This window comes from Somniosus microcephalus, chromosome 9 (assembly GCF_052327205.1).
Source record: "Somniosus microcephalus isolate GS21.2 chromosome 9, FLI_Smic_1.0, whole genome shotgun sequence".
Classification (NCBI taxonomy): Eukaryota; Metazoa; Chordata; class Chondrichthyes; order Squaliformes; family Somniosidae; genus Somniosus; species Somniosus microcephalus.
Genome location: NC_140995.1, coordinates 158,738,492 through 158,751,684, shown reverse-complemented (window position 1 = coordinate 158,751,684; position 13,193 = coordinate 158,738,492). Strand labels below are relative to the sequence as shown.

The 13,193-nt window shown below is 44.3% G+C and overlaps 1 protein-coding gene across 1 annotated transcript in view; it reads right to left on the bottom strand.

Annotated features, from left to right (window-relative positions):
• Window positions 1–4,001: 4,001 nt before the first annotated feature.
• Window positions 4,002–13,193, bottom strand: part of LOC147112792 (glycoprotein endo-alpha-1,2-mannosidase-like) — a 31,963-nt gene continuing 22,771 nt past the window's right edge. The window contains exon 4 of the mRNA XM_085997416.1: window positions 4,002–4,098. Coding sequence (XP_085853542.1) covers window positions 4,021–4,098 — 78 coding nt within the window. The 3' untranslated portion in view covers window positions 4,002–4,020. The remainder of the gene's footprint in view (window positions 4,099–13,193) is intronic.

Below are 13,193 nucleotides of genomic sequence, written 5' to 3'. Positions count from 1 at the left end.
AGAAGAAATACTTTCAGGATTTCTTACAATATAGAATGCATTACCACAAGTGGCTATTGAAACAGAGCCAATTGTGATGTGGAAGAAAAGTATTAACAGTACCTGTACAAGGAATGAGCAGGAAAATGGAATTAGAATAGATAGCTCTAGCTATGGCACAGGTGTGATTGGCCAAATAATTCACTTCTGTGTTAAGATTTTTATGATTGATAGGTCAAGAAGGATGAGGAGGGATAGTTTACCACAATCACATAGAATGTCATTTGCGACTTTGAGAAGGGCTGTTTCAGTACCGAGGTGGGGGTGGAAACCTGATTGGAGGGATTCAAATATGGACTTGAGAGGAAAGGGAGGTTGGAGATTGGATGGTAGTTTGCAAGAATAGAGGGGCCAAGGGTGGGTTTTTTTGAGAGGGGTGATGACGGCATTTGAAGGGGAGTTAGCAGTACCCGAGGGGCGTGTACTGCTAACATGGGGACAAGGAAGGGAAGTTAGGTGTTCAACAATTTGATGGGAATAGGATCGAGGGAGCAAGAGATGGGTCTCATGGACAAACAGCGGGCATGAGGGGAGATAGGAGAGAAACTAGAGAAATATGCAAGTTCAGGGCTAGGGCAGGAGGGAACATTAGGGGAAGTTTGGCCCAGTGGGCTTGGGGAAGGGAGGGAAGCGGCAGAGGCAGCTGAACGGATGATCTTGATCTTTGTGACAAAAAGTTCATGAGCTCCTCGCTCTTGTTATTGGAGGCAAGGGTGGAAGATACATGGGAGGGTGGTTTAAGACGACGGTTTATGGTGCAGAAAAGAAACAGAGGGTTATCTTTGCATTCCAGGATGATCTTTGAATAGTGAGCAGTTTTAGCAAAGGAGAGCAGGACCCAATAGTCCTTTATGTGGTCCAACCAGATCTGCCAATGGACGATTTGTTAAGGGAGTGGAGATGAGGACTATTCCTGGGTGAATGACTAGGGTGAGTGCGAGAGAGCGAGTTTTAATAGGAACAAGGGCATTGACATGAATCAGTCATGCATGAAAGAAAGACTTATGAAATAATACTGAGCGGCCTACGGGTGGCGCTGTCCAGGGAGAGTATAAATGCTCGGGCATGGGCCCAGCTTGCACAGGACATTCTTAACAGGAACTAGTGAAGGACACAACTAGACCTCCATGTTGTAAAACAGTTGATTAAAACTTTGTTTAACACTTAGACCAAGTGCCTAGTAGTTTTCTTACGTCAGGCATCAAAGGTGGAAAAAAAGGGTGTGATTTAGCAGGGTAGCTGCATAAATGTCATGATGAATGGAGGGCCAAATGCTAGATAGTTGGGAATTTGAAAGTTGAAATGTGCTAATTGACTTGAGGGAGAGTTATTTCCAGGGGTGGACACAGAAGGAAGTCGGGTTGGGAGGGAGAAGGGGGATGTGAAATAGAATACAAGGAAGTGATCAAAGATAGTCACAATGGGTTTAGCAAGGCCGACACACATCTTTAAACTCATCCCACCCCATGTCCACTGCCCTAGTCACACAATCTGCTGGGAGAGGCAGATCAATATAAACATAGGCCAATTTGGAAAATTCTAGGAAATTCTCTAGACCATGGCAATTAGTGTCTTGCAACCTTGGGGCTCTCATTATATGAATGACAATTTTGTGCTATGATCTTGAGCCCACTAGTATAAGCTACTCACATAACATTGGAAATATTGGTGTCAGCTTAGCTCAGTTGATAGCATTCTCACATCTGGATCAGAAAAATGTGGCTTCAAGTCCCACACCAGAAAATGTTAGTGTAAATTAGGCAGACACTCCAGTGCAGTACTGAGAGTGTATTATGTTGTGGGAGGCTTTCCTGTTGAGGTTAAATTAGGGTCCCTGTTTTAATGAATGATAAAGATTCCATGGCACTAGGAGCAGGAAGCTGTCCTAGTCTCCTGGTAAATGTTTATCCCCTCAAAAAAGAGAAAAGATTTATCTGATCATTCAACTCATTGCTGATGTTGAAGTAAGTCTGGCAGCAATTCTGCAACAGTTAAACCTGGCTTTCAGAGGTTTTTGTTCTTTTCCCATTCAAATAAGCAATTTTTTTCTATTTTAACTTAAATATCCCAATCATAGGATGGCAACATTAAAATAATAATTTATTTAGTGCAACCACCAAACCATGAACCAAAAATTTGAAAAATATGTAGTTGTGTTGACCTTGTAAGTTACTTAATGGAATAATTCATATACAGTTCTACCTACATAGTAAACTATATCAGAAATCCGTAATATAAAATTTAATGAAGTGACACCCTTGCCAGCCAGCATAATAACTAAATGACATGGCCCGCCCACTGGCCAAAAATGAAATAAACGCAAGTCTGTGAGAACTATGTTGGAAGTTAATGCCCCACTTTATGATGCCAAAAGGAAATAAAATCAGAAACCAACTTGAAAAAAATAAAAGTCCCGATTCCCCATGTGCAGTGCCATGGCAGATGGACTAATATATTAAATATATATTAAATCTTGGGATGACTTGTGCACCATCTTCCTCCTCCCTGTTGATGAAAGCGCTGCGGTCTGTAGCGTCCCATATGGGGAACTGTGAGCACTAACTCTGGTTTTATCACACTGCAGAAAAATGTGTTGAGAGAATCAACGTGTTGCATCACAGTGCCTGCTTCCCATCAATTCCTTGCAAGAATGTGGTAATTTTTGCAGCTTCACTTGAACCTTACAATTGTGGAGTGGAGAGAAGGAGCAGCCAAACCATTAAAATGTCACTGAATACATGCCCATTTTACGGTCCCTGATCTGATCGAGAAAGAAAAAAGTGCTGCCAGAATCTCGGCACCAGCAACGTCTCAGCTATGGAGCTGTACTTAAAAGCAGGCAGGCACATAGCAGTAGGTTTGATAAATGCCAAGAGCCACAGGTGAGGGAGATAACAAATCACCTTGGTCTATTCTAAAAGTCTCTCACTTTCACAGCTGCATACAACTGACAATATCAAAGGCTAGAATCAATGAGGAACCATCAGATACACCTGAATCAGACAGAGGGGTTGAGGTTGGGTTTTTTTGAGGAAGGGGGAGGGGCTGCAATGATGGCAGTATTGAAAGGACAGTTCCTGAAGAGAGAGAAGCAGATACAATGTCAAGTAGCAAAGAAGTCAGGAAGGGAAGTTGGGTGGTTAGCACTTTAGTGGGACTGGGTTCAAGGGTGCAAGAGATTAGTCTCATGAGTAAGAGGAGTTCAGAGAGGGCACATGGGGAGACTGGAGTGAGGTTTGACTTGGTGGGCAAGGGGAAAAGGGTGAAGTTGCAATATTAGTGACAAGTCCATGAGCTCTTCGCACTTGTTGGTGGCAAGGGTGGAAGGGGCAGGGAAGAGGGGTTTAAGGTAGTGGGAAAAGCAGCCACGAGTTATCTTAGCGCTCTAGAATGATCCTGAAGTATTGTGTAGTTTTAGCCAAGGAAAGCAAAGCCAGATTGGCTGGAATACATCAGGCACTGTCAGATGATGGATGGCTAGTGGCCCAGCCAGATCTGAGGATGGATAGCTAACCAGCTGTATGCTAGATACACTCATGTCTGCGCCCCTTGCCCTTGAGGGAGTGAAGCTGGGAGCCATACAATGGGAAAATGACCAAAATGGGTTCAGTAAATGTTTTACTGGGTACATAAGCATCGAAGGGGGAGGTGAGGGAATGGTTGAGCTGATTGAAAGCTGCAGAAGTATTGTGGTGAATGTAAGGTCAAAGGTTGTGCAGTTGGGCATTTGAAAGTGCAGCTGTAAGTTTACCAGGTCATTTTTCCATATGTCAAACAGAGTAAATCAGTGTTATGGTACCTCCAGGTTGTTCAGGACAAAATAAAATGGAAAACTTAATAAAATATTTGATTTACAATATCATTGTGTTCCAAAAAAGGCATATTCATTATATATATATATTTTTAAAACAGACAAACGTGTGATGTGAAAATTACAGTAATCAGCACTGGCACTTTAAAAATCCTATATGGGGAAAAAACTCACTTGTCGATGATGTACTTCAAATTACTGTACAAACTGTTTTCTCTCCCTTCATACGGCTCAATGTGGAAGGTGACCTTTTAAAGTAAATAAAAGATCACAATTACTAGAGGCACAGGCAGTCTTCATTTCAGGATAATTACACATCTACATCATAATGCAGCAGTGTTTAACTTCTGAAGTGACGTTCTTAAAAAGTCCCCTAGGGTAAGAATGGTTTCCAACTTATCCTGCAGCTATTTTGGATTTGTATTGTTCAATTCTAAAACACAATGATTGCTATACTATTCTCGGCAGTCTCATGAAGAATGATCAATGAATGTTGATAATTAAAATGTGTAATTACACAAAGTGAATAATTGCACATGCACTTCAGCATCTGAATACAAGAGTTCAAAATGCAATAGATACTACAGATCAAGGGATCACTTAATGAGGAACAAACATTCCATGTTACTAGCCAATTACAAACTGGGCAAGTTTTAATGGATTTTCTTTTTTTTTAACTAAAGCTACAATAAGACAAGATTGATTTTTATTGCCCTGGTGGTTACAGCAGTGTTGGGATTTAATTATATCAGTAAGCTCAAGTAGTAAATGGGGGAAATAAACAAAAAACCCCAGAAAACATGACTAAAATCCAATCGCCAAGAAAGTTAGCATGATAAAGATAACATCCAGAGTGCCTGCTAATACATAGCATCTGTAGTATGAGAATGAGTTCTTTTCCAAAACCTAATCATTGAAGGACTGACAGATACATGTGAATAGGATTACAAACCAAAACAAAATCAACGCAAACCTGCTTGTATTACTTTTATAGTATATATGTGCCCTTTAAATATACAAACTCAATTTAGTATTAGTTTAACATAACCAATGATATGGTCTATGTCCTTTTAGATAGATACAAGTTTCATAGGGGTTAATTTTAACCCTCAAAAACATGTGGGGTTGGTTCGGGTGGGAGGTTAAAGTTAAAAATCCGAAATAGGAACCCAATCCACTCAAAACCACCCATTTTCGGTTTTAACACAGGCGGGACGACGGGCGGGTGACCAATGCTCTGTGTTCGGGTGTTGAAACCTTTTAAACGCAGCTGTGTGCCATTTTAACAGCGTTTCTATTTTTAACCAGTCGGCCGGGTTGCCCAGGCCTCAGGAAACCCAGCAGGTAAAAGGCAGCAAGAAGGGCTGGATCCATAAGGTAAATGCCCTTGCAGCACTGCTTGTGGAACATTAGCGTTTCCTCCTGGCCAAACAAGCTTACCTGTAAACCCGGCCGCCGCCGCCGCCTCCTCCCTCCCCCCAGTGATCTCTCTCCCCAACCACCATAAAGATATGGGGCCATATTTTTTGACCCTTATGGGTGCGTACAAGGTGTGCAAGTGCCTGTGAGGGCCGCACAAGTTCCGGGTTTAGGCATGTGAAGCGCATGTGCTAAAACCCGGAACTTGTGATGTGAAGAATTCTCTTGACAGATCCTCCGCCTCCCTGGGAAAAGGGCCTCTGCAGGCTGAGAGTTGCACTATTTGCCCAACATCCGCCCGCTGAATGCCTGTGAAATTTTTATGCCTGGTAAAAGCAGGTGCAAGACCTGTTTTTACCAAAAGAGTTTAAAAATAGAAAAATAAAATTTTAGCACTCAATTATATATTAAAATAAAAACCCTGTCCAATAAGTTTAATTTTAGCCCCGTTAAAAAACTTAATTAAATGTTTAAAATATTTAATTAAATGGCATTTTAATTAATTTTAAATATGTAATTAAAAAAAAATTCATGTGTTTGTGTATTTTTTGTTTTTGTTTTTAAGGTGACCCCCATTCATACTTATGGGAATTAAGTATGTACAGAATCCCCATAAGTATGAATGGGGATCACCTTTTATTGGTTGGGCCGGCCCATGTGATCCCAGGGGCGCTTGCAAACCGCCTGCTCCCCTGGGATACGTGGGTCTCTACCCACAGGTACCCGGAGAGGCCCAAGAGCTCAAGTCTCCGTACCTCCCGGACCACCAGGTAAATTTGTAGATTTTTTTAAAACCGGTCAGAGGCATCTGCCTGAGCAGGAAGCCTCCGACCTCAAATTCTGGGCCATTACAGGAAACTTTGTTATATCCGGGACCGAGCTGTTGCCGATCTATCAAAACTGCCGGACATACCAGCGTTAATGTTGAAGCATACGGAGGTTTTCATCTCCGTATCTGAACACTGTTGCTTAGCAACAGCTTCAAACAGTCAGCCCGTACCTTGGAAGCGTCTCTGTAGCTTAGCAACAGCTTCAGAGAGACTTTCCAGAGCCTGACTGTTGGGGAAAAAAAAGCCACGAGAAGAAAAAAAACCTAACAAAACGGCTCCTGATTTCTGCCGGTAGATCGGGTTTCCGGACATACAACCTCCGGATAAACCAAAGTCTCCTGTATATTGAAAAGTTTGAGTCATATCAATCTAGAATAAATACACCATTTCTCAGAAGTCTTCATAGGTCAAATGCAGCATCTCACTTAAAAAAAAAAAAAAAAAACCTGTATTTTTATTTAAAAGAAAACATTTAATTTACCAGGCCTGCAGTGTTATTCAGTGTCTAAATTGATACATCTTCAAATAGATCCAAGTAAGTGATTGCATGCCTTAGGTGTATCCTCCAGGGATAATGCATCTAGCTTAGATGCTATAATGTAAAATTAGTTTGTTTCAAGCAGCACACTTGGGCTCAGGATACATAAATCTGCTTTGAAATCTGGCTTTTTACTGCAATGTTGTCCCACTGTCTCCCATTAGATGGAAAGTCATCAGTTTTTATTTTTTAAATCTCAACATTAGCTCATTTAAAAATGACTTTAAAGTTGCAGAACATGAAATCAAAAAGGCGGCTGCAGGACTAAGCCAACAAAAGTCACTGGTATGCGGCTTAACTTTAAAAAAAAAAAAAATCACATAACATAAAATATTTTTTTATTTTTGTCACCCTTTCTGATTGCCAAACTAAAATTCTCTTTAGTCATTCCAGAAATCTATACACACACACACACCTCTTGAATACAGTAATTGGCTTGAACTTCAAGAAAAATCATCCTTAAGTCTACTGAAACTGAAAGTTCATCTTCATTATAAATAGGTATCTAAACACTCTGAAAACAGAGCATGTCTCATCAAGAATATACTAAGAGAAATTAGAAGCATTAACTAACAATCAACTAGCTTATATGTATAAAGAAAAAAGCACTTGCGTTTATATAGCGCGTTTCCAAACCATAATTACTAGCTGCGTAAAAAATGATCCTAAGCACTTTACAGCCAATGAAATACTTTTTGAAGTGTAGTCACTGTTGTAATATAGGAAACACAGCAGTCAATTTGCGCACAGCAAGCTCCCACAAACCATGTGATAATGACCAGATGAGCTGTTTTAGACATTGATTGAAGGATAAATATTGGCCAGGACACTGGGGATTACTTCCCTGCTCTTCTTCGAAATAATGCCATAGGACCTTTGATGTCCACCCGAGAGAGGTTTTTGTTTAATGTCTCATCCGAAAGATGGCACCTCCAATTGTGCAGCACTGCACGGAGTGTCAGCCGAGGTTTTTGTGCTCAAGTCTCTGGAGTGGGACTTGAACCCACAACCTATTGACTCAGAGGCGAGTGTGCTACCCACTAAGCCACAGCTGACACATAATTGCAGATTGTGTTGTATTGAATCTTGCCTAAGCATTTTGCTCTGTGCAAGTGCACAAAAGATGCAGGTTTTAGATCCTAAGGGACGTGGTCTGCTTAGAGAAACTGTCAAGCTGTACACAAGAAACAGAGTGCTGGATGAAAACCTGAACGGTTACCATTAATCAATTTAAGTATATCTCAATATAAAGAAACTAGAAAATTAGCTCAACTTTTCTGGTCAATGTTTCTTGGGATGGGTGGAGGGGTGGGATAGGATTGATATAAATTTGAATACAACTCTTAAATGTGAACCAAATTATGCCCAGGTAACCGGCACAAATAGATTGTCAGGATTTAGAATGAGGTTCACTCCTGGTTTTGGTGCAGAGAATAAAAGTTTGAAACAACTGCAAATTAGTAGGAGGGTTGGAATTGACCAATCTATAAGTCACTGAGATTCTCAGGATTCCAAAGTCATTGTACCAGTAGACGGTGATGCCAACATAACATTACGTGACAAACTAAAAACAAAAAGCCATCATCTACCATTATGCGACAGTCCGAACAATGCGGCATCAAAAAAAGTCAAATGAAGCAGGTAGCATATTTAATCCAACTGAATGACACAATGTGAAGGCATTAAATTTTTGTTTAATTTGCGAGTGCACTTCTCGCAAACCCAAGGAACGTGCTCCACAGGGAAAGAAATGTTAGGGTGGAAGCAAGCGGGAAACAAAGTGAATTATGGAAATAAACCAAATAAAAAAAGCCAGCTTGTTCCCGATTCTGCATTCTCTGACCTTGTTCATCAGTCTATTATGCAGTACCTTATCGAAGGCCTTTTGAAAATCCAGATAAATTACATCTACTGCATTACTATTGTCTACTTTCTGTTAACTCTTCAAAAAATTCAATAAGGTTGTTCAAGCAAGACTTTCCCTTTTGAAATCCATGCTGACTATTCACTATTATATTTTTGGTTTCGAGATGTTCTTCTATTTTCTCCTTTAGTAGGGATTCCATTATTTTTCTACCACCGATGTTAAGGTGACTGGGTCTGGAATTCCATCCTTACCCCCAATTGTTCCCTTATGGCTTTATTGGAGTCTCATTATTGTTTAGTTTGTTCTTTCCTTTTAGCGGAATATATTTTTCTTGCACTCTGTTGAACACAGTTTTAAATGTTTCCCATTGCTGTTTGACATCGTTGTTTGCCAATATTGTTGTCTGCTTTCTCTGCACCCCCCCTCCAACCCACAAGTTCTCAGCCCCTCAAAAATCAGCTTTTCTCCAATCTATTAACCTGATGTGTCATTCTTATGTCCTTCTCAATTATCATCTTAAAGCGTATTATATTATAGTCACTATTGCCTATGTTTCCCCTACTTTTACTTCTCTTATCTGCTCTGATGCATTCCCCATTACTAGATCCAATAGCGAATCCTCCCTTGTTGGGATTTTTATATATATATTGGGTTAGAAAGGAGTCCTGTACGCACTGTAGGAACTCCATTCCCTTATCCCCTTTACCTACTTCTTCTGTCCAATTAATCAGGGTAGTTGAAATCCCCCATGATTATTATTCTATGTTTTTTACTCATTTCCTAATTTGTCTGCATATTTCTTCCTCCACCTCCCTTCCACTATTAGGTGGTCTGTAGACTGCGCCTATATTAGTGTGATTAATCCTTTATTAGCTTTTATCTCTATCCATATGGATTCTATTTTTATCTGCGTCACTTTTTTTCTACTGCCATTATGTGATCCCTAATAAGTACAGCTACTCCACCTCCCCCACCCCCCTTTTTCCCTCCCTATCTTTTCTAAATAAATCCCTGCAATGTTTAATTCCCAGTCCTGATTTTTCTGTAGCCATGTCTCAGTAATCCCTACTATGTCTGGTTGCCTCCAGCTCCCCTGTTTTATTATGGACACTGCATTGCTGTACATTTAACTCATTTTTAATTAGGATTTCCTCTCACTTTATGTTTAACCATCTTTTTAGACTCCTGTTCTATAACTGTTTATTCACTTACCATCCATGTCCTCCCTTACTTTATTCTTTGCTATGCTCTCTTTTCCTGTTTTGTTTATATTTAGGTTGGTTACATTTCCTATAGATCCTTCCCCCCATCTTACTAGTTTAAAGCATTTGCCACCTCCCTATTTACCCTTTCCGCTAGGACACGGATCCCATCCCAGTTCAGGTGGAGCCCGTCCCAGAACTGGTGCCAGTGTCCCATGAAAAGGAACCCCTCTTCCCACACCAGCCCTTTAGCCAAGTGTTAATTCTCCTGATCTGTCCGTTTCTATGCCAATTTGCACATAGCTTGGGTAATATTACCCTCAAGGTCCTGCTTTTTAATTTAGATTCTAACTCCTGATACTCTTTCAGCAGGACCTCCTCCCTGTTCCTATGTCGTTTGTTCCAAAATGGACCTCGACAATTGGATTTACCCCCTCCCTTTCCAAGTTCCTCTCCAGCCGCCATGAGATATCCCTTACCCCGACACCGGGTAGGCAACATGCCCTTTGGGATTCTCGTTCTTGGCTGCAGAGGACACTTTCTATCCCCCTAATTATAGAGTCCCCTAACACTACCACATTTCTATTCTGCTCTTTCCCCCTTTAGACAGCCTTCTGAGCCACGGTGCCTTGGTCTGCATTGTGGCGGTGATATACCTATCAATTCCTCCAATAAAAGGCGAAGAGTTACGAAGGTGACTAAAGGTTTTTATTGACTAAATAACAGCCCACTCTCGTGGGTGATCCGATCCAAGCAGGAGGAATACCAGCCAGTCGCTCACCTTTATACCTGGCCTGGTGGGTGGAGCCAAGGCGGAGTCGGCAGTGGTCATCCCAGGTATAGCAGTGTGGCAAGAGGCGACCTCGTACCGTGATACAATAGTGGTCAGTGATACAGTTATAACGAACAGTGGTGAACAGTGCTAACGATAGTGAACGTGGTTTACCACATTCACCCCTTGTTTAGAATTAAGTCCGGCGGGGTGAAGTGTACTACCAATTCTGGTAGGTCAGTCTGTCCGGAGGCTTCGTAAGCCTCTCCGATCGCCGCAGCGGTGGTGTTGCCTTATCCGGTGCTGGTGCCTTATCCGGTGTTGATGCTGGTGTTTGCGTGGTCGGCGAGGGCTCGTGGGGTTCCGGCATGCCGTCTACCTGGACTGAGGTTGGGGGGGGTGGTGGCGGTGTTTCCGGATCGGCTGAGGGTGCGAGGTCTCGTAGGGAGACAGTGTCCTCCCGCCCGTCTGGGTACGCCACGTAGGCGTACTGGGGGTTGGCGTGCAGGAGGTTCACCCTCTCGACCAGGGGGTCCGTTTTATGGGTCCTCACGTGTTTCCGCAGCCAGACCGGCCCCGGGGCGGTCAGCCAGGTTGGTAGAGTGGTTCCCGTAGTCGACTTCCTGGGGAAAACGAACATTCGTTCATGGGGGGTGGTGTTAGTGGCCGTGCAAAGTAATGACCGGATGGAGTGCAGCGCTGTCGGGAGGACTTCTTGCCAGCGGGAGGTTGGGAGGCCCTTAGACTTTAAGGCTAAGAGGACGGCCTTCCATACCGTCGCGTTCTCTCTTTCCACCTGACCGTTACCTCTGGGGTTGTAGCTGGTGGTCCTGCTTGCTGCAATACCTCTCTCTAGGAGGAATTGCCGGAGTTCCTCGCTCATGAAGGAGGAGCCCCGGTCGCTGTGTATATAGTTCGGGAACCCGAACAAGGCGAAGAGGGCATTCAGGCACTTAATGACCGTGCTACTGGTCATGTCGGGGCAGGGGAAGGCAAAGGGGAAACGGGAGTACTCATCAACGATGTTGAGGAAGTACACATTACGGTCAGAGGACGGGAGGGGCCCCTTAAAGTCGATGCTCAGGCGCTCGAAGGGGCGGGTGGCCTTGATCAGGCTTGCTCGGTCCGGCCTATAGAAGTGCGGTTTGCACTCCGCACAGGTCTGGCAGTTCCTGGTCATGGTCCTGACCTCCTCGATGGAGTAGGTCAGGTTGCGGGCCTTAATGAAATGGTAGAGTCTGGTGACTCCGGGGTGGCAGAGCTGGTCGTGGAGGGTCTGAAGCCTATCGATATGCGCGCTGGCGCATGTCATTCGTGAAAGGGCATCAGGGGATTCGTTCAGCTTGCCTGGCCGGTACAAGATCTCATAATCGTAGGTGGAGAGCTCGATTCTCCATCTCAAAATCTTGTCATTCTTGATTTTGCCCTTCAGCTTGTTATTAAACATGAAAGCCACCGAACGCTGGTCGGTGAGGAGGGTAAATCGTTTGCCTGCCAGGTAGTGCCTCCAGCGCCGTACTGCCTCCACGATCGCCTGGGCCTCTTTCTCGACCGACGAATGTCGGATCTCGGGGCCCTGTAGGGTCCTTGAGAAGAAGGCCACTGGCCTCCCCTCCTGGTTTAGGGTGGCGGCTAAGGCGAAGTCGGAGGCGTCGCTCTCCACCTGAAAGGGGATGGACTCGTCCACTGCGTGCATCGTGGCCTTGGCTATGTCTCCCTTAATGAGGGAGAAGGCCGCGCACGCCTCCTCCGTGAGGGGGAAGGAAGTGGCTTTCAGGAGGGGTCTGGCTTTGTCCGCGTAATTGGGTACCCATTGGGCATAGTAGGCGAAAAGCCCCAGGGTTCTCCTAAGTGCTTTAGGGCAGTGGGGGAGGGGTAGCTCCATGAGGGGGCGCATTCTTTCTGGGTCGGGGCCGATGATTCCGTTCTCCACTACGCAGCCGAGGATGGCAAGGCGCGTGGTGTTAAACACGCATTTCTCCTTATTGTAGGTGAGGTTCAGCCGTTGGGCCGTACGGAGGAATTTCTCCAGATTCGCGTCATGTTCCTGCTGGTCGCGGCCGCAGATAGTGACGTTATCTAGGTAGGGGAATGTAGCCTGCAGTTCGTTCTGGTCAACCATCTGGTCCATCTCCCTTTGGAAGACCGAGACCCCATTAGTGACACCGAAGGGGACCCTAAGGAAGTGGTATAGGCGCCCATTCGCCTCGAAGGCGGTATACTGGCGGTCCTCAGGGTGGATAGGGAGTTGGTGGTAGGCCGACTTCAGGTCGATGGTCGAGAATACTTTATACTGTGCAATCTGATTGACCATGTCAGATATGCGGGGGAGGGGGTATGCGTCCAGCTGGGTATATCTGTTTATGGTCTGGCTGTAGTCGATGACCAGGCGGTTTTTATCGCCGGTCTTTACGACTACGACCTGGGCACGCCAGGGGCTGCTGCTCCCCTCGATAATGCCCTCTTTCAGGAGGCGCCGCACCTCAGAGCTAATGAAGGCTCTGTCCCCGGCGCTATACCGCCTGCTTTTGGTAGCGACGGGTTTGCAGTCAGGGGTAAGGTTAGCAAACAGAGAGGGTGGCGGGACCTTGAGGGTGGAGAGGCTGCAGGTGTTACGCGGTGGGCGGTTTAACGTTTGCTGGTTGTTGACTGTGAGTGGGGGGAGGGGTCCACCGTATGCTAGGGTTACGCTTTGGAGGTGGGATTGGAAGTCCA